At 41.5% G+C, this 25,975-nt stretch overlaps 1 protein-coding gene across 6 annotated transcripts in view; it reads left to right on the top strand.

The window, feature by feature from the left end:
• secisbp2l (SECIS binding protein 2-like) overlaps positions 1-25,975 on the top strand; it is a 72,085-nt gene that overhangs the window by 22,964 nt on the left and 23,146 nt on the right. For 3 of the 6 annotated variants that reach the window (XM_070858385.1, XM_070858381.1, XM_070858380.1), the window contains exons 2-6: positions 12,292-12,464; positions 15,851-16,169; positions 19,385-19,502; positions 22,015-22,244; positions 24,297-24,321. In XM_070858385.1, the coding sequence (XP_070714486.1) occupies positions 12,292-12,464; positions 15,851-16,169; positions 19,385-19,502; positions 22,015-22,244; positions 24,297-24,321 (865 nt within the window). Of the gene's footprint in view, positions 1-1,484; positions 1,579-3,778; positions 3,942-12,291; positions 12,465-15,850; positions 16,170-19,384; positions 19,503-22,014; positions 22,245-24,296; positions 24,322-25,975 lie in introns of those variants that run through there. The other 3 variants (XM_070858383.1, XM_070858382.1, XM_070858384.1) reach the window with 3 other exon arrangements.

Here is a 25,975-nt window from a genome sequence, read left to right as displayed (position 1 = left end):
GCCCGACCGACGGCAGCAACCGTTCCCGACGGCAGCGGGGGGGAGGCAGGGAGAAGGCTGCAGGAAGCCTCAGAAGTTGAGGCAGCCATTCCCGACGGCATGGGGGAGGGAGGCCCCCCTGCCGTCGGTCGGGCCCATCGGGAAACGGCTGCCTCAACTTCTGAGGCTTCCTGCAGCCTTCTCACCGCTGCAAGAAGCCTCAGTGCTGATCATGGAAGGGCAATGTGGTTTTATTAAAAAATTTTAAAAATTGAACAGCTACAAAGAACTACAAAAATGGCCGAGTGCCAATGTTTCCTTCACACTGCGCGTGCGCGAACGCTCCAACGCGCACGCGCAGGGTTGCCGGCACGGAAAAAAACTTATTTAAATGGTACCCGCCCCCTCCTACTTACAAAATCGGCGCGAGTGGTAGGCTCCACCCCCTGGGTGCCGCGCCAAGCTGACATCGAGCTGCAAAGCGCTCGAGAATAGCGCGTTTTTTTTCGGGCGCCATTTTCGGCGCGAGAAACGGGTGCGCAGCTCGGAGGGGCGCCTGTTTTGCCGCGTGTGGAAACTTGGGGCCTATGTGTTGAGGCTTGAAACCTTGTGACTCAGCGGTGAGAGTGTTAGCACTGAGCCAAGGCTGATGCAGGAAGAGAAAAAGAATGGGTCCACGCTATTTACCAGACCCTCACCTTGGTAAGGCAGATAGGGCAGCAAATTTACATACAGCATGGTCTCACGAACATCAATGAAATAAATGATCAGTTAATTTGTTTTTAATGATGTTGGCTGAGGCCTAAATGTTGACCTGGACCAGGAAAGCTCCTCTGTTCTTATTCTGAAGTTAATAAAGTTAGTATGAATACCAGAGGGCTACAAAGTGTCCAGCATTCTGTTCTTCATTGTTTAAGCCAGTGACTTTGAAACTTTTCTTTGTGGAAGACTCCCTGCAATTATTGCTTCACTCCCAGCACCTCTATCCTAATTTCTAATACAGTGTCAGCTACTCAATGGAAAACTATACCAGATTTGCAGAAAATGTTTATTAGGATACAGTAATATAAATAACATTCTACAAAAAAAAATGCTCAATTCTCCAGACAGAAATCTGACGGGCTTGGGAATCACCTGGGATTCCACCATTGATTCTCTTGAGTTTGTGATTCCCGTTTGAAAATCTATGGTTTATAGAATACAATGTACAGTAATTTGAGATAGCATTGCTAACTTCAAATTGGAAACTAATGTGTAGATTTTGGTGCAGTTTTACATTGCCCCATTCTTGCATGTGACATCTCCATGAAATGTAAACCATTTTTCAAGAGATGATATGTGTGATTTGAATCTTCATAATTGACAGGATTACAAAGCAAAGTTATTGGGGTATCAGGGAAGCCAGTACTAAACACAATGAGTGCAGTTTTGAAGACATTTTTAATTACAGATTACTTTATAACAGTATCAGAAAACACTAATGTTTTGTTTTGTTTTATTTACAGAAACTAGTAATCCAGTGTGCCAACATGTGCTAATATATAGTGAATTAGCCAACTTGATAATAGGAAGCTGGAAGGATTGTTTTGTAAATTACAGGTAAAGGATGATTTAGTTCCCGTAGACTATACCATTGATCTTTTTCCTTGTATTCGGTTTGCTACTAAGCAATAGACATGTGTGGAACAAATACAGTAAGAAATTTGGTTGCATTTGTAGCTAATGAAAGATTACATTTGCATATTTCACAATGGCTGGGACATATATAATTCGTTCGTAGCATGTGCTGTCATATTAATTGCCCTGATGTATTCAGTTGTATTTTTGTTGCATTGTAAAATAAAAACTGTGATGCATGATCGCTTGACTGCAGGAAATCATTTTTATTTAAAACTTATTTTTTTGTTCTATGCGTAATATTGTAATGTAACTTGTCAATTTGTAGTTTTTGCTGTAACAATCTGTACTTGATGGATGTTCATTGTAAAATTTTGCTGCAAAACCTCTGGGTCTAATTTTGTAGCTTCGACTGTAGGATTCTTCCACTTAAAATGTACTAAGTTACCTATGTACTAAACATCCATATTTTATGACATTGTAAGTTTTTGCTGTAGTGGTGGTGGCAAACATTTTACAGTGCAATTCCATTCTGCATTGTGCAGCAGTAGTAGAACGATTATGCTGCAGACTTGTAACTTTTCTACATTTACTGTTCTCAAGATTGAAGTGTTATTGGTGTAATGGTTCCTATAGAACTGTACACCAGTTGCCAATCACCAACTTTTGCCGCTTCTATAAAACTTTAAACTATAATAGTAATGGCCCAGATTTTGCGGTGGTAATGACGGTGAAACTGTCAGTGTTTGGCATCATTACCCCTCTGAAACTGACCGCAATTTCAGGATTTAGCACATGCGCACATAAACGTGGGAATCCTGAAGTTGCAATCATTCGTTCCCTACTCTGCTACAGGTGGAACTCCCCAGAGTCGGAAATCAGTTGAAATCACATAAGGACAAAACCTTTATGATGGAATATTGCTGGTTTTTTAAAAAAAAATAAAACTTTAAGCCCTGTTGAAAGAGGTGTAACTGGGTTTTTGAAGGTGTATTGATTGCTGAACAACCATTCTAGCCCTGAAAAACTTAATTTTATATTTGTGGACTATTAAATTCTTCCATTAAAATGATTAATAATTACAAGTTTTGAATATATTTTTAAACATTTGTTTGATATTTCAGCTTCTAAATCATATATGTATGTCCTAATCTTTATTTAGTTCTGTAAAATTTATAAAAAATTAATTAGAATCTGTGCATTTTACTCCTGATTTGCTGTCTGAGAATTCTTCAGCTATTTAGCCAGCTTGATGCAATCACTAATACAAAAGCAAAATACTGCAGAGGTTGGAATCTGGAATTAAAAACAAAATGCTGGAAATCTCAGCAGGTCAGCCAACATCTGTGAAGTGAAAGCAGAGTTACCCTTTGTCAGAACTGGAGAGTGTTCAGAAAGAATAGATTCTTAACAAGGGGGAGGGGAAGAAAGAACAAAAGGGAAGGTCTGTGATAGGGTGGGACAGGAGAGACAAAAAAGGGATGATGGGCCAAATTGAACTGGTAATGCTAGGAGTTAGAAAAACATTAGTCAAGATAGGGTGTGGATGGCAGGATAATGACATTAGAGACATGGAGAAAAAAAGAAACAGGCTCAGGGGATGGGGAGAAGGGAGCCAAAGATTGGCAGCAGTTATGCTCTGGAAATTATTGAACTCTATGTCTGAGAGGGAGTCCACCCTTTCCACTCCCTCTCAGAACCATGACAGGGTTCCCCTTGTCCTCGCCTTTCACCCCACCAGCCTCAACGTTGAACGGATCATCTTCCGCCATTTCCACCACCTCCAACCTGATTCCACCACCAATCACATCCCCCCCCCCCCCCCAAACCCTCAGCATTCCGAAGGGACCACTTCCTCCATGACACCATGGTCCATTCTGCAGCCACCCCCCAGAGCACTCCCTCCCCTTACCACAGCATATTTCCATGCCCTTTTACCTCCTCCCTTCCTGCTATCCAGGGCCCCAAATACTCCTTCCAGGTGAAACAACAATTTACTTGTACTTTCAATTTAGTGTACTGTATTCGCTGCTCATGATGTGGTCTCCTCTACATTGGGGAGACCAAGCATAGATTGGGTGACTGCTTTCAGTGCTTGTTAAGAATCTGTTCTTTTCGAACACTCTCCAGTTCTGACGAAGGGTCATCGACCCGAAATGTTAACTCTGCTTCCTCTCCACAGATGCTGCCTGACCCGCTGAGATTTCCAGCATTTTCTATTGATGACATCCCTGTGACTAGACGCTTAAGATTGGCTTGATTTGGCGCCAGATTCAAACAAAGGTTGGGACAACTGAAATTGATGCCACAGAGATTGCTAGATTGTGCGCAGCTTTTTTTAAGAGGTCAGTGGCAAGTGCCATCGCTTCACCGCAGATGCAAATTTCGGGCCAATATCTTTTTACAATCACAGATTGGTAAGGTTTGGTCAGGAACACAAAATATTTTTCAAATGCAAACCTATTACTTCTTGAATTAAAAAGAGAATTCAAAATTGAAGAAAAATAATTACATTTATGAAAATGTAATATTCATTAGCAATTGTTATGCATTGGTGTTCTTCACTGAGTTGTCAATTTATGGAGTAGATTGCTATTTAATGTAGTATATACCTACATGAAATATATTCAGAAGGGAATTTGATCAATTCCAGTTCTACAGGGAGTAGGTAAGATTAAAAATGGACAGGATTCGGGTGATGGCCCAAGTTGAACGGCTGATGGACTACACTATTAAATTGTCTTGGGTTCCATTTTACATAGTGCATGGCTAACCCATATGGAAGCTACACATTTCTACAAAATAATTTTGCTCAATTTCAGTTTGGTGTTCAATATCCCAGCCGGTAGGATCCCAGTGTCAAAGTTGTTAATGCGTATGTTAATTCAATAATAAAGTAAACTTTCTGTTTATTTGGAGAGATGTACTGAAAATGTAACCTCCACAGTCTGCAATGTGCTTATTGACTGGGATCTTATCTTTATTTGTCTGTTTAAAAACAATAACAGTTTCATTATTTTAGTCAGTCTTGATGAAGTTTTGCCTCCTTGCTTGCAAATATAGCCACTTATAGCAGATAAAAAAGGAGGGAGAGAGAAAACAGGGAATTATAGACCGGTCAGCCTGACATCAGTAGTGGGTAAAATGATGGAATCAATTATTAAGGATGTCATAGCAGCGCATTTGGAAAGAGGTGACATGATAGGTCCAAGTCAGCATGCATTTGTGAAAGGGAAATCATGCTTGACAAATCTTCTGGAATTTTTTGAGGATGTTTCCAGTAGAGTGGACAAGGGAGAACCAGTTGATGTGGTATATTTGGACTTTCAGAACGCTTTCGACAAGGTCCCACACAAGAGATTAATGTGCAAAGTTAAAGCACATGGGATTGGGGGTAGTGTGCTGACATCGATTGAGAACTGGTTGGCAGACAGGAAGCAAAGAGTAGGAGTAAATCGGAACTTTTCAGAATGGGAGGCAGTGACTAGTGGGGTACCGCAAGGTTCTGTGCTGGGGCCCCAGCTGTTTACATTGTACATTAATGATTTGGACGAGGGGATTATAAATGTAGTATCTCCAAATTTGCAGATGACACTAAGTTGGGTGGCAGTGTGAGCTGCGAGGAGGATGCTATGAGGCTGCAGAGTGACTTGGATAGGTTAGGTGAGTGGGCAAATGCATGGCAGATGAAATATAATGTGGATAAATGTGAGGTTATCTACTTTGGTGGTAAAAACAGAGACAGACTATTATCTGAATGGTGACAGATTAGGAAAAGGGGAGGTGCAATAAGACCTAGGTGTCATGGTACATCAGTCATTGAAGGTTGACATGCAGGTACGGCAGGCAGTTAAGAAAGCAAATGGCATGTTGGCCTTCATAGCGAGGGGATTTGAGTACAGGGGCAGGGAGGTGTTGCTATAGTTGTACAGGGCCTTGATGAGGCCACACCTGGAGTATTGTGTACAGTTTTGGTCTCCTAACTTGAGGAAGGACATTCTTGCTATTGAGGGAGTGCAGCGAAGGTTCACCAGACTGATTCCCGGGATGGCGGGACTGACATATCAAGAAAGACTGGATCAACTGGGCTTGTATTCACTGGAGTTCAGAAGAATGAGAGGGGATCTCATAGAAACGTTTAAAATTCTGACGGGTTTGGACAGATTAGATGCAGGAAAAATGTTCCCGATGTTGGGGAAGTCCAGAACCAGGGGTCACAGTCTAAGGATAAGGGGTAAGCCATTTAGGACCGAGATGAGGAGAAACTTCTTCACCCAGAGAGTGGTGAACCTGTGGAACTCTCTACCACAGAAAGTTGTTGAGGCCAATTCACTAAATATATTCAAAAAGGAGTTAGATGAAGTCCTTACTACTAGGGGGATCAAGGGGTATGGCGAGAAAGCAGGAATGGGGTACTGAAGTTGCATGTTCAGCCATGAACTCCTTGAATGGCGGTGCAGGCTCGAAGGGCCGAATGGCCTACTCCTGCACCTATTTTCTATGTTTCTATAATTGCATTTCTTACTCTTTGACTGTTTCTAGAAACACATTTTTTTGAGTAATACACAGTTTAATATTAGGAATGAAAAACTATAGTTATGCAGAGAGGCTTTGTGTACTGTGACTATTTACACAAACTGAGAAGGCCAAGAGTAACATAAATAGGAGCTTTTAAAATTAGAAAAGGATTTGATAAATTGAAAAGGAAATTACTGTTTTGTCTGGTTGGGAAGTCAGTGGTGCAGGTTTTTTTTTTAAAAGGTTGCTAGCAGAGTGAGGGGGGAAGGGTTAGGATAAATGTATTTTATGCATTTTATGTACTTTATGCCACAGGGAACAGTTGAGGCATAGATGAATGCATCTTTTAAGGGAAAAGTAGATAAGCATTTGAAGCAGAGGAAGATACAGGGCTATGGGGAGGGGGATTAACTTTGGATTGCTGTAGCAAAGACTCAACACAGAATGGGCCAAATTGATGCCTCCTTTGCTGTACATTATTATGGTGTAGTGTCATGTTTGCCTTGGCAGTCATAACTTGAAGCCTTTTTAAGAGCACTGGCTGCTTGGGCAGACTTGTAAAATTGAATGTTTGGCCAAGTATATATTTTTTAAAGCTGAATAAGTAACCAGATTCAGACTATGCATAACTCAGTATTGGAACTATAAATATTAAATTACAGTTAATATAGTTCTAATTATTTTATGGAAACCCATCTTAAATTGGAACCTGAGCCCACTTGTACTCGAATTCTCAACATCAAATTTATATTACCACACAGAAATAGTCCATTCATTATTCTTCTCCCAAGTTGGGAACTAGCTACATCTCAATTTGTACTTTTGTAGAATCAGTTTTATTAGCATCCATATTTTATTCGATAAGCCATCAATCTAATTGTGACATAACTGACATAAGGCAGAGATTTTTGTCCCATCAGTCCAGATTTGAACACAAGACTCTGGTAAAAGCCCGTTGTCATATCCACTGTGCCACTCGGTTCCCCCTCCACATAGAAGATTTCATTGAGCAGCTCCTCCGTGTTTTCCACAGCTTGTGCAAATATTGAACAACATTTCTGATGGGTACTAGAAAGTAAATAAATGCCGAAATGGGTTTAATTTGTTTCTTCATTTAGGATTGGGCAGTTAAGCAATTCTAGATAGAAAGAAATTGAACTTGATGATGGCAGAATTTCAGTGCAAGAAAACTATAAATAGACACCCTGATGGAAGAAAATTACTGTTGCATAAATTGGAGTTGATAACTATCTCTTTTGGATGAGCCGTGTGGGGAGCTGCATGGCCACATGCACCTGGCTTGAAATGTTCCGTGTCCAGTGCTGTACTTTAGTTGTAATTGTTGCAATCTTGTTCATTTAAAAAATAATGATCTATGTAGACTGCTGAATTTATCCCATTATTTCCTTTTGTTCCTACACAGCATTGCCATTTTGCAGGTTTTTTTTGTGTACATTCATAAATCAAAAAAACACGAAAATGGAAAGATTACAATTGTGGTTCTGTTTTACTGTCGAGTAAATAGTGTGTGTTTTGAAACTAGGTATTTAACCTTTGTTTTGTATATTGAAATTAAATGGCAATGCAGTGTGTGGGTTGACAAGATTGTGCATGATGTTATGGTTGGAAGTTTAATCAGGCGGGATTTCGTTTTGCGCTTTAAGAGCATGCAAGACTTTTGAAAATTTGTTAGTTACTCGAGCTGTTTTTCAAATGTTAGTATTTTGATACTTAACATGAATTTATATTATTGATTAGTTGATTTTAGAAATATATTTGGATAACTACTGAAAACAGTGGTGTATATTTTGAGTTTAGCAGATTGTTTGGGCACTGGGTGCTTAATGAACGTTAGTATGATAAACAGGACAGAAATATACATCTTTTGAGTTCATTTTTTCATCATGCTTGGATTTAGTTAGTTACCAATAACACCTAGTACCCAAGGGGTCTCAAAACCACAAAAAACTATGTTGTGAAGTACAATAGGTTTCAATTTATAAGACTCTATCTATATATTACATCTTACACCTAGCATATACTTCGTTTGTCACAGTTCCTGTTTCACTATTTGGTCGTACTTGGGCATTTTAACTATAAAGTATGTACACTTACCATTATATTAACCTTTCAGTCCTTCAAGTGCAATGTGCTGCTGCTCCTCCAATCCCATTGTTCTCAGTAGCATTGCAGAGTTTTTTCTTTCAAATTTATTAAACTTTTTATGATTTTCCACTAGGTTAGGTTTATTTATATTGCAACTTTTTAAAAGTTTATTTATATTTTACTTTCAGCCCCTTTCACTGTCCATTCCTGTCACAAAGCTTGGGACTCGGGCTGCTTGCCCTGATCGTTGGGCTTGGTGCCAGCTTCCTGCCCACCCATCCATCAGGCATGGTGCCACCTGGCTTCCTCTTTGTAGCTGCTGACCCACCTGTCAATTGGGCTGCTATAGCTGTTCCACATGCAGTCCCATCAGACTGCCCCTCATTCTTGTTTGATTCAACAGTCTTATCGTCTGTTTCCCAACAGCAGCTTGGAAACTGGCAACTTTTTTAAGGCACTCGTTAACGCTATGTTCTACTTACAGGACTATAATTTTAATGTTTTAAATTGCTTTTGCATTCAGCCTAATGGAGGGGAGGGGATAGTGGTGATGCAAAGGTCAGGTCAAAGGGGAGACATAGGGCACCAGCCTGATGGTGGTATAGGGGATCTGGCTGACAGGAGTTTGACGGTCAGGCAGAGGGGCAAATACAAGGTTAGAAAGAAAGACATTTATATGGCACATTTCATGATCTCAGGACATCCCAAAATGCTATACAGCCAATGAAGTACTTTTGAAGTGTAGTCACTATTGTAATGTAGGAAATGTGGCAGCCAATTTGCGCACTGCAAGCTCCCACAAACAATGTGATAATGATCAGATGAATTTTTTTTAGTGATGTTGATTGAGTGATAAATATTGGCCAGAACACCAGAGATAACTGCCCCGCTCTTTGAAATAGTGTAATGGGCAGACGATGCCTCTGTTTAATGTCTCATCCAAAAGACCGCAGAGAGAGGGGTGATGAGGGTGTTGGCCTGATTTGGAGGAGAATAGAGGCCTCAATCAAAAGAGGAAATAGAATTGAGGCCAATGGGAGTGGGAGCAGGGGACAGTGGAGGGGAGGTGATTGAGGCTGAGAAGGTGGAGATAGAGGGGAGGATTCAGAAGGCAGAGATTGTGCAAGGGTAAAGTGTAGGAAGGCAATAGGGTGGAAAGAGAAAGGGCTGAATGGGAGGTGGGTGAGAGGAGAGAATGTGGCAGCCACACCATGCTACCCATTTTCTGCCGCCTGAAAGGAAAGAGGGAGAAGTTCAAAAAGAGAGGAGGAAAGAAGCACCAACAGAGGGTGACCAGACAGTTAAGACACCATATGCTCTGACTTACCAAGTCAGAATTGTCTCTGGCACTTCAAGCATCTTTTTCGTCCCCTCCACCTGCCTTGCCATACTGAACAACTGAAATTGAAATCTCCCCTGTGGAGGAAAGTTAATTGTTGTAAGTCATAATTTTTCAGCTGAACTGGAACATCTGGTGACATAATGGGGACCAAATTATGTTGGAACTAAAATTTCTATAATGTCAGTTTTACCACAAAGGAGCTGTGGTCTCAGAATAGACTTGCACTGGAGTAGCTACAGACTTTAAAAAATAGAACTATTTTAAGTACTGTATAATTACACAAGTGTATAAAACCTATTCAGTTGGTAAGTTCAATATCAAATGTTTTCTATTGATGCTGTTGCATACTGCTCAAAAATTAAACTTTGAATTCAAAGATGTAAAAGATAATGGCCTTGAAATTTTGTTTTGGCCTTCCGTGGGCATTTTTGAGAAAAAATACGCACCTACCTTAAGCTGCTGCTCACGTTCGACTTTCCGATGCTGTGGCCTGAGCTGACTGCGCGTCGCAGTGCATGCACGTCAGGACGTGCGCAGGCCTGGAGCTGGAGTCACGTGGCTCTGGGTAGCCAATCAGGTAAATTATCATAGTAATAGGAGTTCCGAAAGGTCCTAAACTCCTATTACATTGATTTGAGAAACAGCCCCAAACACCCAAAACACTAATAAAAAGAAATAGAAAATATACACTACGTTCATTTAAAGTTTTTAATGTCTTTAAAAAAATATATTTTCCCAATTTTTACAAAAGTTTCTTTTAAATAAACTTACCATTGTAGGGAGGGTTTTTAATAAAATATGTTTTCATAACGATATTTTTATATGTTGGTGTTTTTTAAAACACCCGCCTGTAAAAGTAGGCTATGCGCTTGCTTTTTCAGACGCAAGATTTTTGAGGACATTTGTATGCGTAAATATCGGAAATTTGCACTAACAAATGTCCTTGCTCCCAATCTGCGGAAGATCTGTCAAGCCAGAAACTTGACAGATCGGAAAAGCCGGTTTTCAGCGCATGCGCATTGTGCGCCGAAAACGGGCTTTTCCGATGCCTTCCCGGGTCTGTACAAACTTCGTACGGACCCGGGGAGGCCAGAATTTCAGGGCCATTATCTATCTTACATTTGGAAGTGAAAAGTGACTGCTGTTTTAGCTAATGTCTAGGCAATGCTATGCTAGGAGAGGAGCAGCAGCTCCATTTAGGCTGCGTTGGAGCCCATGTCTTTACAGAAATTGGACACATCATTCTTTTACTTCCTTGTAAAGTGAGCTTCTGATCTCAATAGGACCATTTGGGAGAGGAACTGAACGTGAGGTCTAAACCCAATTTGTGAGGTGGATTTGTAGCAACAGGGGAAGCACTGCAGGGTGGAAGGGCTCTGGCTTATCACTACCTTGGAGGGGAATTCAGCCTCACGAACCTGGATTAAGCAGTTGGTGGTATGCACTATCGGACTTCGACATTTAGCACATCCAGGTGATTGGTACAGCACAAAGTCGCTTACCTAGCTCCTTCCACCATGCTTGGAATGACTACTGCTGGAAGATGTTACCAGATTAGAACATGTACTCATGTATTCAGTACTCAACACCTACCATGAGAAGTTTCAGAACGGCAAGTATGCTCTGCATCTCCATATGATGGTACCATTACACGAAGCATGATTGTGTTCCTGCTGTGGTCAGGAAGATGATGGCATTACACTCATACTTTCTGGTCAGTTTTGCTGCTTGCTATATCACTTGAGGTACTTGCTGTTCATATAGTGATGCTTCAAGCCATGCTTTTCAGTTGTCTTAACAACCAACTAGTAACCATCATTCTGGGGGAGCAGAAGGGGGGTGAAATGAGATGGAAATTCAGAATTGAGTCATACTTCTATGGCAGGCTTGGTAATGTGGTAAGTGAACCACGCAAGTATTGAGTACTCCAAGGCACTGTTGATAATTGACCAGTCAATCTGGCTTGCTTATGGAACTTTGAAGGATGGACCTGTCATTGGAGGGCAGTGCTTTGTACGTGGTGGCACTCCTGCACACACACTTGGAGCCCTGAAGCTCTCTGGAGTTGGTTAGGTTTGTGTGTTCCTATGAAGAGAATGTGTGTCTTTATTGAGCAAATAGTAATTCTGTATGTGTAGATATCTTGGCTTATTTCAGAGATTTGTCAGTGTGGTGATGGATTTCTGTACTTGTAAGATACCCATCTGATTATTTAACAAATCAAATGGAATAATGAATGGGAGTTTATATGACCTAAGGTTTATTTCTACTCTTAAGCTGCAAGTGTGCTAGGATGATTTATTGCTTGCATGTTCACTTATGGGAATGGAAATCGGATCAGAGACAGCAATGAAATAACTTTGATTATTTGGTGTACAAAACTTTTCCTTTTTGCACAACTGTATTCTAATGTTGCATTTTCCTTGAGCAGTATTAAGTGCAACCTTTAATTATACTAACCATAAATGAATACTCAATGTGCAAAAGTTTTTATAAACCATACTAATCTTGTGGATTGCTGTAACTAACAGGCGTATATAGAATATAGCTGGAATACTACCTATTGTGTTTTCTTCCCAATGTTGATCTTGACACAAAGGTTGCTGTGAGAGTATGGAATCTTCAACCCTGCATTTTTGTGGAATAAACTCAATTATGTGCATGTATGATTGTGAAATTTTTGCTGCTGATTTATTTTAAGAATAATGGGTTTCCTCACTTTTATTCAGGATATCCAGCTTTCAGCAGAGGTAGAGCCATTTATACCCCAGAAGAAGGGTACAGAGACACTTGTTCCTATGGCTCTTCCTAATGATGGAAATGGTGGTGGTGTCGAAGCTCTTCCTATTCCTAGCTACTTGATTACCTGTTACCCCTTTGTACAAGAAAATCAAGCTAATAGGTGAGTAGAAGTACAAGAACCAACATGTCTACCTGTGCATAATTTTAGGAAGAGCTGTTAACCATATGGTCAAGTTTTAAAGTCCATTTCTCAGCAATATACCTATTGCTATAAACCTTGGATAGCTGCAGGAATGCATAGATTCCAGTAATTGACTGTTAGGGGCGCGAAATTGCCCACCGCTGGAAACGGGGCGCACCAACCCTGTTTCTGTTGTTTTTACCGGCGCGGTGGATTCGAGTGAAATTCCCCTCTTTGGCGTTTTTGGGGGGTGTGGCGGTAAGCAGAAATTCGCAGTTTAGAGGGGCAGAAGTTGGGGCGGGTGTAGTATCCGCCGCTGTCTGTCATCAGCGTAGTGCATACCCTTCGCTTAAAGGGGATATCGGTGCGATTCTTCGCACTGGGCCACCAGGGAGGGTTTTGGCTAGCAGCCTGGCCGAACCCGGGGGCATAATTGTCAGCCCAACAAGACAGTCGGCCAATAAAAAAAAACATGGCGGCGACAGCAGTAGGTCCCCCCTTTTAGTGGGAGCCACACCGCCATTTTAGAAGGACTCCAGGACTCCAAGCAACGGCAGAAAAAGCTGCTTGTGGCACCGTGCGGCAGGAGCAAGATTTCTTTTCGGTGGAATTTCATCATTGGTGAGGGTGGGGGAGGAAACGTCGACAGTGCGTGCTCTGATGATGCACTTGGGACGCATCGGCAGCAATGGAGGGATGGGGAGGGGAGCGGGTCTCCGTCGGGATACCGCAGGAGCGGAATTTTCAAAATGGCGGCCATTACACGAAAAATTGGAGGTCATTGCACACCGCAGCATGACCAGCGGTAAACGGCCTTAATGGAAGGGGCAATTTCGGCCCCTTATAATATAAGCTAGCTGAAAGGATCTGTTTGCATGAATCTTAGTACAAAATCACACTCTGATCACTTTTTTCCCCACTGACCTTCCCAAAAGGTAAAACAGGACAACAAACATCAGAAAATATTAGTACCTGCCCTCTTTGTTTTTGTGGGAAAAAGAGAAGGGAGACGAAGAGCACCAGTCTGTTGAAGCTAAGGCAGTGTTGAGAAGAGATGTACACCTGCAAAGATTCCAGAAACAGGATGTTCACAGGCTCCCAGGAGAATAGTTTCTTTGGCGCACACTAGGCTGAAGCTTACCAGTAGTCTTTAAGACAATATTAGTTACTGTTTTTCAATGCCACAACAGAATCAGTGATCTCATGTATAAAATATATGTACATTGCGCACTATATGCACTTTCTTCTTGCTCATTGATTTTTTTTTCCTACTTTCTAATTGGTATTTCGAACAGTATTTCATTATTCCCTAATTTAAATGTTCTGCCTGATCATACTCCACTACAAAAATTTATGCAATCTACAAAAAGAAATCTCAACAACACTGCCTCCCCTACCCTCTATTTACCCCATACAAATAAAGTTTATCACAGAACAAACAAAAATTCTTGCCCAAAAATCCTGCAGTATGTGAACCTCTGGACATCCTGAATGCCGAGTAGACTCTCATCCCATTCTTCACATTCTCCACTTGGTGCGCTGACTTCCTGCATTCTGCGACTGCCTGACGTGTGTGGCCCAGTGAAGCAGTTCCCAGCAATTGTCACAAGGCCGTGGGTGCAATACATGCGCAGTCCATGATTTGACTCTTGACATTCGTAGACCTGACAGCAGCTCACAGACCCAGCAGATGCAATGTTCTGATGGGCATTCCCCAATGAGGCTACAATTCCCACGAGCCACCGTGCAGCTGCGGTTCCATTGGATACGTAAAATAACTCATTATAATAGGGTAATATAAGTGGTGACTTGTTGGCCTGTACGTTCATGACCAACATTATCGTCCTTAAATGTGTCCCACCCTTATCTTTTGTTTATAGTTTGCTTTTAAACTGTTTTAAATGTACACTTTAAAAAGGAAATTGGCAAATGATTTGATATTTGAAATACAACCATTGGATATACATAAATATTTAATGGTGGTACTCACTGTACCAGCTTTGCGCCAACGGGTAGGCAGAGCGCTACTTGCTCTTCGCAATAGACTCCTAACAAACAATACTGTACCCCAGAGTATTCGTTCATTATTTTTAAACCTTGACTGCACCTGTACTCATGATTTTGCCATATTGTATCAGCAGCCTTGACGCCTTTATTATGTTTTTATGGAAACCGATTCATCTTTACTTCAACCCGTTAGTCACTTTTATTTTCAGAGATTATTTTTGTTGTACCTTCATTTAAGTGGCATCTTTGGCGTGAAAATAATATTGGTGGGAAAGTGGTCATTTCTAACATTCCTGCCTGATGCACAGATACAAATGTGACCAACCAGGACGAGCGACGCTTGGCAGCAGAAGAGGCTGTGGCCAGGGAGCAGCAGTGTAGTATCAATTGCTTGGAGCCTTATCAACAATCCATGTCTCACACTGGCTGGGCTAATGTAGTCACCAAGTAATTGTGGTTCACCACTGCCAAATACTGTCCAAATATATGCATGTTGCTGTGGAGGAAGGAGGGATTTGGATGGAGCATTTGTTACTGAATAAAGGGAAATGGGCTATAGATTACTGGTAGGATAATTAATCTTGTGGGGGTTCCTGCAGTGCTGATCAGGCTGCAACTGCTGAAAATAGCTATCAAGTCCGGCTATCACGGTAATAAGTGTGAGTTGATCCTAGAAGAACAGCAACAACTGATGGAGCAGTTAGAGTAGCAAAAAGATGAGCAAAGTTGGAGTCGCTCAAATATTTGACGGGCATTACCAACATGCGCAACAATGCATTCAGTTCATGCAGCATGTGGGCCTGACCGATGAGGTGCAGCAGGTTATTGACCATGGTGTTTTTATAGGGAGTGGAAAGAAAACATGTAGACAAGCTGAAAGTGAAGGCATCCTGTTTTTGGGCATGTTCAGAATAAATCCACAGGACTATATCACAAGCTCAAACTGTTGTGACCTTGGTCTCTTTATTCAGACCCCAGAGTGCGGAAGCAGCATGGTGAATTATCTTTTATACCTGCTTGCCCCAGGGTGCACAGGTGACCCTTAGGTCTCCCACAGGTGTGCCCCCTAGTGGCAAGTTTTGCATTTTGGTAAGGTTTACATTCATGCATAACAGGGCAGAGGAGAGAAATCTTGTAAGAATGAATCTCGGGTTCTGTTGGAGCCAGGACGTTTGATTGATGTCTTGGCCTAATGGCCTTGTTGGAAAACTGCATACCTTCCAACTCACTGCAACAATGCCATGGAAAATTGAGCAGAATTTTTAAAAGTCTGACCAGATATTCTGTAGCTTACATATAGCTGTACATAGTTTTTAAGTTCTAAATATTTATTATTTGTTCTTTGTGTCTTATTACAGGCAGTTACCTGTATATAATGGTGATATTCGGTGGCAGCAAGCAAATCCAAACTCAACAGGACCCTACCTTGCCTATCCCATATTACCAACCCCACAGCCTCCTGTTTCTACAGATTATGCTTACTACCAGCTTATGCCAGCACCATGCACACCGATGGTGGGCTTTTATTCTCCTTTTCCGACACCATACACTGCACCCTTCCAGCCAGCCAATGTGGTGAATGCAGTGTCTGAATGTAGTGAAAGACCTGTTCCTGCCGGACAAGTCTGCCAAGCTGCAGCTCAGAGAAGCAGAGTCAACCGAGGTCCAGTGCAAAAAGTAAGGATTTGAAGCTCTGGTTGCTTTTGATACTTGTGTGCTGAAGTTTAACAGCTCTCCTCTCCCTCTCTCCAATTAAAAATAAGTACTAAAGTCTGTGGGTCCCTTTGCCAAAAGAATTATATCCGGGTGATGGGTTGAACAGTTTGTTACTAATGGCACCTTTATAGCAGTACAGCTATATCTGGAATAAACCCACTTTGTTCTGTATACCATATGTTTCTATGTTTCTATACATGACCCAGCATAAAGATCTTTGAGCCCGAATTTGATCAAAGCTAAGTTCCGCCCATTTACTGTCGAAAAGATTCTGACGGTACTTTGGGCAGAAGTTTGGTGAAAAAATAGGAGGGAAAGCGCCTGGCGGGGAAAAATGGACGTTGCACGTGGATTCTCGACAGTCCTGGTCAAATTAAGTCTGACGCTAGAGCCGGCCTAGGGAGGGGGGAAAAACACGAAAAATATTTAAAAAAAAAAAATAAAACACTGGAAAACATTCCGAGGACTCTTTTCCACTGAATCGCAGCAAACGAATTAGAAAAAAAACATTCACTTACCTTTTTTTGCAGGGTTTCACACCTACTGTCCATCGAAAGGCTGGTCCGACTGGGTGTTTTTTTTCTCCCAAGAAGTACGGAGCACCTCTGGCCCCAAACTAGGGTGGGAGCGGTTTTCCCAGCGTTGCACGTCGGCGGTCCACTCCCCAGCGGTATTTTGAAACCGCTGCCGTAAGGCCTGATGAAACTCCCAACGAATGGATGACCGCCCAAAACAAGGAAATACCACCGAAAAACCTGGCAGTACCCGGCAGCAGGGTCATCAATTTTGGGCCCTTAGTTTTTTTTCTAAAAAATTCTCTCTTTCCCGTACTTCCTTTCTGAAAAATGTTGACTTTGTGGCAGCGTTGAGCACCAGCACTCGGCACTACATACCATCCGATACCTTGGCCAAGTGACCATTATTTGTGTATAAGCCCAGATGATGGTCAGCAGGCTACTAAATCATACATGGAAGTCACCAAATGTCCTCACCAGCAAGGACCACTGGATAATAATCAGGAGCAGGAGAACTGGGCTTTTTTGTTTTCTCTTCCCTAACCCAGAAGGCTGGTGCCAAATCTAATGTTTCTGATAAAATCAATTATGTCAAATTTATAGGGCTAGAACATTGATTCAACAAATAGGCAGTCATGACCGACACATGCATCTGGTATTCCTGTCGCATTAGATGAGCAGTAATGCCAGCTATCTTCATTCAGCAGATATCTCAAAATTGCTTCATTTTGGTGGAGTAGTTTCCTTCTGACACAAACCAGTCCGAATCATGTAAATATCTTGGTATCTGCTGATGCCACTTGTTTCTCTATCACTGCTGGAATCTTGGTTGAGTAATTTTAGCTTTGATTGAGCGGGAAACTCGTGTGCAGCTAGTTTCTCATGATGGATTGATCGAGCAGTGATACTCATAGCTTCTATAATTACATGTATAGAATATGGAAGAGGTGACCATAAAACAATACCAGCAAAAAAAAGTGTCCTGCATATTAATTTGAGCTGGTTGCCAACTAACTTTGCAGCATGCTAAAGCGGCAGAGATTCTCGTGATCTTCATAGAATCATAGAAATTTACGGTCTAGAAGAAGGCCATTCAGACCATCGTGTCTCTGCCTGCTGAAAAAGAGCTATCCAGCCTAATCCCATTTTTCAGCCCTTGGTCTGTAGCCTTGCAGGTTATGGCACTTCAAGTGTATACCCAAGTCGTTTTTAAATGTGATAAGGGTTTTTGCCTCTACCACCCTTTCGGACAGTGAAAAACATTCTCCTCCACTCCCTTCTAGTCCTTCTCTCAATTTCTTTAAATCTATGCCCACTGGTTATTAACCTCTCTGCTAAGGGAAATGTGTCCTTCCTATCCACCCTATCTCGGCCCCTCATAATTTTATACACTTCAATTAAATCTCTCCTCAGTCTCCTCTATTCCAAAGAAAACAACCCCAGCCTATCCAATCTTTCCTCATAGCTAAAATTCTCCAGTCCTGGCAATATCCTCGTAAATCTCCTCTACCCTCTCTAGTGCAACCACATCTTACCTGTAATATGGTGACCAGAACTCTGCAGTATTCTAGCTATGGCTTAACTAGTGTTTTATACAGTTCTGGCATAACCTCTCTGCTCTTGTATTCTATGCCTCGGTTAATAAAGGAAAATATCCCCTATGCTGCCTTAACCACCTTATCTACCTGTGCTGCGACCTACAGGGATCTACGGACATGCATTCCAAGGTCCCTCTGTTCCTCTACACTTCTCAGTATCCTACCATTTATTGTGTAGTCCCTTGCCTCATTAGCCCTCCCCATACGCATTACCCCTCACTTTTCCAGATTGAATTCTATTTGCCATTTTTCTGCCTACTTGACCAGTCCATTGATGATCTTCCTGCAGTCTACAGCTTTCTTCCTCGCTTTCAACCACACGGCCAACTTTTGTATCATCTGCAAACTTCGAAATCATACCCCCTACATTGGAGTCTAAATCATTGATATTGGCCACAAAAAGCAAGGGACCTAGTACTGAGCTCTGCAGAACCCCGTTAGAAACTGTCTTCCAGTCACACAAGCCTTTAACAGAACATTAACCTTTGATTCCTGCCACTGAGCCAATTTTGGATCCAACTTGTCGCATTCCCTTGGATCCCATGAGCACTTTTTTTTAAAAAACTACCAATTTTCTCTCCTTCCATTCCTTCTGAAGGTATAGACCGCTTGTTGCAGTATGATTTCACTAGTGATGAGCATCCTCCAGTACCTGCCCAAATACCTTTTAATCATGAGCAACCTTCTGTGGTGACTGTTTAGTCAACTATAGGGGCATCATCGGCAAGTCTGAACCTATCCTCACCAGATGTTCCACATATTTACACATTGAGCAAGAATGGCTGGATAAGAATTGTGGTTTGGACCCCCAGCCAATTTTTTTTCCCTTCCTAACTGAGAAGCACTAAAATCTCTTGTAGCATCCTACTGGTGACCCAGCAGAGATCACCGAACCCTGCATGGATTTAGGATTGAACCCAGGGCCTTTCTAATGTGTATAATTCAACTTGATGGGTAAACTTACTGAGACATTGGGATAGCTAATGGTTCACTACCTATTTACACAAATACCAATTGCTATATTTGATTTGCACAATGTGTCACATTTCTTGTATTTGTGCAGATTTTGAGAACCAGCAGGCCTCCAGTGAGAAGTGTGGCTGTTCAGAAGGAAAGCAGTGCCTCAGGTCCTGAAAATAGATCAAAGATTGTATTGTTAGTGGATGCCAGTCAGCAAACAGGTGAGACATTTGACAGTGTTATTCATTCAAAAGTTTAATTTAGCAAAATCTTTCATTTCTAAAATACCAGATTCTGATCAAATTTTGCCAAGTAAAGAAATGTTCTTCAGATTTGGTTGTCCTGAACCCTAATAACAAATATGCTAAATGTTTTACTTGGAAGTAAAAATTACTTTGTATTTCCTCGTTTATCTTGCCAGTATTGAAACATCTTTGTCTCAATGGCAGTGAGCTTTTGGCACTGAAAAATCTCAAACTAGCATTTACACTGACTGATTGATTTAAAACTGATCAGGATTTAGACCAACTATAAAGTTCAGTTGTATTTTTCAGTTGCTTGCGGTACAGGAACATGTGGTTCTTTATGTAGCAGAACAAGGAAGACAGAGAAGAGAAAGGACATAAATTGTTGTACTGTTGAGTTCTTTAGTTTGGAAGGGCTACAAAAATGTTACCAGTTAAGTGGTGCTTGAGTACCTTGCAGAGTGGCAGGAAGTGGATTTGTCTCCTGGATTGTCCGTGTTGAGTGCTCCAATACAAGCGGTGCTGTTGGGGATGGAACCGGAGCAAAGGTTAGCAACTTCCCCCAGAAAAAGACAAACCTGAGGCAGTCATCCATGCTCCTTATTGTTCAGATACAGATGCGATGGTGAATGGGGTTGGAGGATCAAACATTGTATTTTTTTTTCAATAACTAAAGATCTTTAGTATTTAAATATGTCTAATGTAGTTTTTGAAATGGCTAAATTATACTTGCTGCAAATTACATTCCCAAATTCATCAGCAAAACTTGCCACACTTGTTCTTTTGCCTTGGGTGCATCCTGGTAGGAATTGTTACACTCTATGGGCCCAAGTTTCCACATGATTTGCGCCTGATTTTTAGGAGCAACTGGTGGAGAACGGACTATCTTAGAAATCGCAATTCTCCACATTTTTTTTTCTGCAGTTCTAGTCAGGTAAAACAGTTCTACTTTGGAACTGAATTTTTTCTTCAAAAGGGGGCGTGTCCGGCCACTGACTCCTGATTTGAAAGTTTCCACAGTGAAAACGTACTCCAAACTAAAGTAGAATGGAGCAAGTGAAGATTTTTGTAGAACTGAAAAAACCTGTTCTACACATTAAAAAATCAGGCGCAGGTTACAAATTAGGCGTCCAGAACGAGGTGGGGGGGGGGGGGGAAGGGAACTCATTAAATTCTACAATAAATCCTTATTTATACTTCTACAAATATTATACAAATAAATCCAACCTGAATAAACATTTATAAGCAAAGAAAAGATTAAATAAACCATCTTCCTACCTGTGTGAAAGTGCTTCAGGCACGGAGAATGCTGCAGTCAGCCTGAGGCGCCCATTCTTTCCCGAGGGAGGCGGGGGGGGGGGGGGCAGGGAGGCAAGGAGGCGCCCGTTCTGCCCGCGGGAGGAGGGGAGGCGCCCGTTCTCCCCACGGGGGGGGGGGGGGTAGGAGGCGCCCGTTCTCCCCGCGCAGGGAGTAGGAGGCGCCCGTTCTTCCCGCGGGGGGGGGGGGAGGGGGTGGAGGCGCCCGTTCTTCCCGCGGGGGGGAGGGGGGAGAGGAAGCACCCGTTCTTCCCGCGGGGTGGGGAGGAGGCGCCCGTTCTTCCCGCGGGGGGGGGGGGGGAGGCGCCCGTTCTTCCCGAGGGGTGGGTGGGGGGAAGGAGACAGTGAGAAGGCTGCAAGTGCTGATGGCAATGTGCTTTTATTAAAAAAATGTTCAAAAATTAAACAGCTACAAAGAACTACAAAAATGGCCGAGTGCCAATGTTTTTTTCACACTGAGCATGCGCGAACGCTCCAACGCGCACGCGCAACGTTGCCAGCAGGAAAAAAACTAATTTAAATAGTACCTGCCCCCTCCCACTTACAAAATCGGCGCGAGTGTAGGCTCCGCCCCCCTGGGCGCCGCGCGGGCAGACATGGAGCTGCAGAACGCTCCAGAATCGCGAGGTTTTTTTTAGGCGTGAAAAACGGGCGCCCAGCTCGGAGGGGCGACCGTTTTTTATCGTGTGGAAACTTGGGCCCTAAGAATTTATACATGTATATAGTTATATAACATTCAGTTACATTATCATCCTGATTTTCAGATATAATGCCATAAATTCATCCCGTTACCCTAATGTCAACTCATGAGATTTTTATGTCATTAAATAAATGAAGTACCGTTTGCAGTTTTGCAATTCAACTTCCTAATTATGAAAAACTGATCATCATCTTCAATTGCTCTAGATAGTTCAGTGAGGAAGTATTTTAACACTTTACAGTGGAAGTCTCAACAGATGTATTTTATTTTTTGAACAGACCTGGTTATTGATACCACGTCATGACTAATGCAGTTATCTTTCCCAAAGCGTAGTTTTGTTTTTGTAATCTGAAGTTGTAGTTTGTATAGAATAAATGGATGGTACTAAAATATATAAGATGTGAAGCTGTTTGAAAGCTTTGCTATAATTTGCACCTTTTAATAGTAAATATAATTGTCTTGATATTTAAAGACTTTCCTGGAGATTTAGCTAATAGATCACTCTCCGAGAGGACCAGCCCCTTGCTGTGGAAATCGAAAGTCAAGAGAAGAAGAGCCTCTCATCCTGCTGCTGAATCTTCAAGTGAACAAGGAGCCAGTGAAGCTGACATTGACAGTGATAGTGGCTACTGCAGTCCCAAGCACAGTCACAGTCAGACCACACCAGCTACCACAAGGAGTACAGAATCCAGTCATGCTAAAGTATGTAAATTTAAATAGTTAATGTAATCAAAGTAAACTGTGATATTGAGAAGTGCCAGAATAGAAAGTGCTGATAATAGATTTAACCATAGTCTTTATGGTTTAAAACATGAGATTTAAATATTATGGGAATTCCCATTATGATGTGGCTTGAGCTTGTTTCTATCTGGTTAGGCCACAGCTGGAGTACTGCGTGCAGTTCTGGTCACTGTATTATAGGAAGGACAGGATTGCACTAGAGAGGGCGCAGAGGAGATTTACTAGGATACTGCCTGGAATAGAGAATCTTATTAATGAGGACAGATTGGATAGGCTGGGTTTGTTCTCATTGAAGCAGAGGAGGTTGAGGGGAGACCTCATTGAGGTGTACAAAATATTGAGGGGCCTAGACATAGTGGATAGTGAGGGCCTATTTCCATTGGTGGAGGGGTCTGTTATGAGGGAGCATAGTTTTAAGGTGGTTGATGGAAGGTTTAGATGGGATTTGACGGGGGGCTTCTTTACGCAGAGGGTTGTGAGGATCTGGAACTCACTGCCTGGAAGAGTGGTGGATGCAGAAACCCTCACCACTTTTAAGAGATGGTTGAATGGGCACTTAAAGTACCGTAACCTGCAGAGCTGATAATTGGGATTAGACTGGATAACCTTCGTTGGCCGGTGCAGATATAATGGTAAGTACTGCAGGAAATCGAATACAGCCAGGGTGATTTCCTGGACTTGTTTCGATCACCTGGATGAGTCGGAGATGAATTTTCGCAGATTTTTTTTCTCCTTAAATTGACCTGGGTTTTTATCTGGTTTTTACCTCTCCCAGGAGATCACATGGCTCCAGTTGGGGTGGAGTGTAGAAGGTTTCAGTATAAAGAGTGTCACAGTTGTGAGGCGGAGTGGTTAGGCTGGGTGCTCTTTGCCTTTCCGCCATTGTTCGTAGGTTTATATGTAACCTTTAGGGCTGCTGACCGAGGGCCGTGCGTCTCTTTGTCGGCTGGCGTGGACACGATGGGGCGAAATGGCCTCCTTCTGCGCTGTAAATTTCTACGTAATATATAACCCAGCGTGACTAGCAGCTATAATTTTATTATGGATTTACAATAAAATAAATGCTTAAAACGAAGAGTGGATGGTTTTATTGGTAGAAGCTTTGAGTGGAACTGTCTTGTCCGATAAACTTAATCTGAAAGGCTGTCAAAAGTTTCTTGAATCCAAAATTGAGAAAAAATAATCAATCAACTCATAGCACATTCTTAGTTTTATAATTGAGTTCAAAAGTGTTAGCTTGTTTGAGTTGGTAACACACTCCCTCTTGGTCAAAAAGTTGTGCTTTTGCATCCAGTGAGGGAATGTACATTATTAGAGGCGCTGTCCTTCAAATGACATTAAGCTGAGGTCCTGCTTGTTCACATGAGCTTTAAAGCTGTAATGCCATGATCAGGTTGATTTCCAGAAAGGATGAGATTGATGTACCAAAGAGCTGACTTCCATCTGAACCAATCATGGGGAAGTCTTCCATTGTGCATTATGTGTAATGAAATCAAAGATCAGTTCACAAAGAACTAATTTATAAATTTGTTGCACGTAGACTTGATGTTGAGTAGACTTTATGGGCCAAATGGCTTCCTTCTGTGCTGTGCTATTCTGATTGTATAGCACACAAGACATTTTCCCTTTTATTGTGAGTAGCATAAAAAACATAAAACTGAAACCCATCTCAGAGCTATTTGGTGCATTAATCAAAGTTTACATTTTCAAACTGTAAAAAAGCACCTTTTCTTTCACATTGTAAAATAAATTCATGATGCAAATATTAGTACTTCCATCCAGCCATTGAAAACTAGACTTGTATTTCACTGCATTCAGAAAAAAATCTCTTGTAGTTAAATAATTTGAACTGACAAAATCTAGATAGCAAGACCTGGCTTGTGTTCCGTTCTAGAATAAATATTCTGTGGTAATTGTTAATTTATGCTCATTTTAAAATTATAGTTCCTTTCTGATGGAATATTGTGACTAAAGATATATAGAGCTTGGTTAATTTTTTTTTTTAAATTTCAGGTAGAAGATTTAACCGGGATCACAGGTAATTAACAATAATAGAAGCACTAGATATTTGTGCAATAAAATGTTCACAGCAGCGGTGAGGATCTGGAAGTCACTGCCTCATGGGAGTGGTTGAAGCACAAAGCATTGATGCATTTAAGGGGAGGATTGATGCATATATATGGGAGAAGGAAATACTGGACATGGGGGCAGGATGGGAAGAGCTAATTAGCGTGGGAGGAGGTTTGTGTGGAGTATAAACATTGGCATAGACCTGTTGAGCCAAATGGCCTGTTTCTGTGCTGTGCATTCTATGTAATTCAAGTTTTATAAGGAAGATTACAAATTTCTTCAGCCTAAAGGTATGTATTATCTCTTGCTGTTGTATGAACGTCAAGGCTGTGAAATGTTTTTTTTAATTAGTCACACAAATAAACAGAATATTCCTCAAAATACAGGACCATCCATTTTAAAACTTGATTGACACCTTATCGTCACACCCTGCCTGTGCCATACATATTTCATTCTCAGTTTGCTCCTTTATTTCTTTGCCTTCCATTGGCAGCAATCCACTCCACATTGCTCTACATTGTTTTGCAGTCTGCAGTTGAGATATTTTAAAGTTTAAGGCTTTGATTTCTTTTCGTTTGAATCTGTCCCACAGAGCTTAGTGTCGATTCTCTGGTTTCAATGTGCATTTTGTTTTTTGTGATTCAAATTCTTTGGGCTGAGACACAATTTGGTCAGGTCAGTCAGCATCAATCAAGATCATGCTAGTCACCTCTGTTGGTTTATTGTCAGATGTTACACTGGTCCCTTGCTCACATCAGCGATATGTCCTCGCATCTCACAACTTTCTGTAACAGGTGGCATGTTCAAGTATTCAAGAGGGCTTAATGGAAAAGTTGGAAATGATGAAACATGATCTTGCAACAAAGGATAACATTGTTCAGTTCTCCATGTTATCAGTAGGACCTTGAAATAGTAGCTTCAAACACAAGCATTCCAAGAGAAGGGGGGAATTAAGTGAAGCCACTGTAACTACAAAAAAATATTGTCAAAAGTTCATCCAGAGTTCAGCAAAGACTCTTGAGGAAATATGGGCACTGGTGTTCAGTTCTAGTACTCCTGTACCTGGAACTCCATTCCGTGTTGATCACGGTCAGTAAGAATAACTTACTGACATCAGACAAGATTTGCCTTTATCTAGTTTTAATTTTATACCACCTTGTTATATTCTTGTAATTTAGTTTTATTTAATTCTCCGATTTACCTTATCAATACTATTTACTACCTTGTGTGTCTCTTATAAGATCATCTGTCACTTATCTTTTGATACTGAAATGCCCATATTTCTTACATCTTTTCTCATTGGGGGGGAAAAAGGAAGAACTTGTATTTATATAATGGGTTTCATGACCTCGGGATGTTCCAAAACCTTGCAGCGAATGAAGTACATTTGAAATGTAGTTGTTATGTTAGGCAAATGCGCACAGCAAGGTCCCACAAACATTAATAGAATCAATGGACAGGTATTCTATTTTTGGTGATATTGGTTGAGGGATAAATATTGACCAGGACACCAGGAGAACCTAAAATTTATTTTCTTTTTTCTGTGAGCGCACCTGTAATTGTAAATTCATAATTATTAATGTAATAAAGTTATAATCATGCAGGTAGATGGATGACCTGAC

Source organism: Pristiophorus japonicus, chromosome 17, assembly GCF_044704955.1.
Source record: "Pristiophorus japonicus isolate sPriJap1 chromosome 17, sPriJap1.hap1, whole genome shotgun sequence".
Classification (NCBI taxonomy): Eukaryota; Metazoa; Chordata; class Chondrichthyes; family Pristiophoridae; genus Pristiophorus; species Pristiophorus japonicus.
The sequence above is the reverse complement of the archived record's forward strand: the minus strand, read 5'-3'. Positions and strand labels throughout refer to the sequence as shown.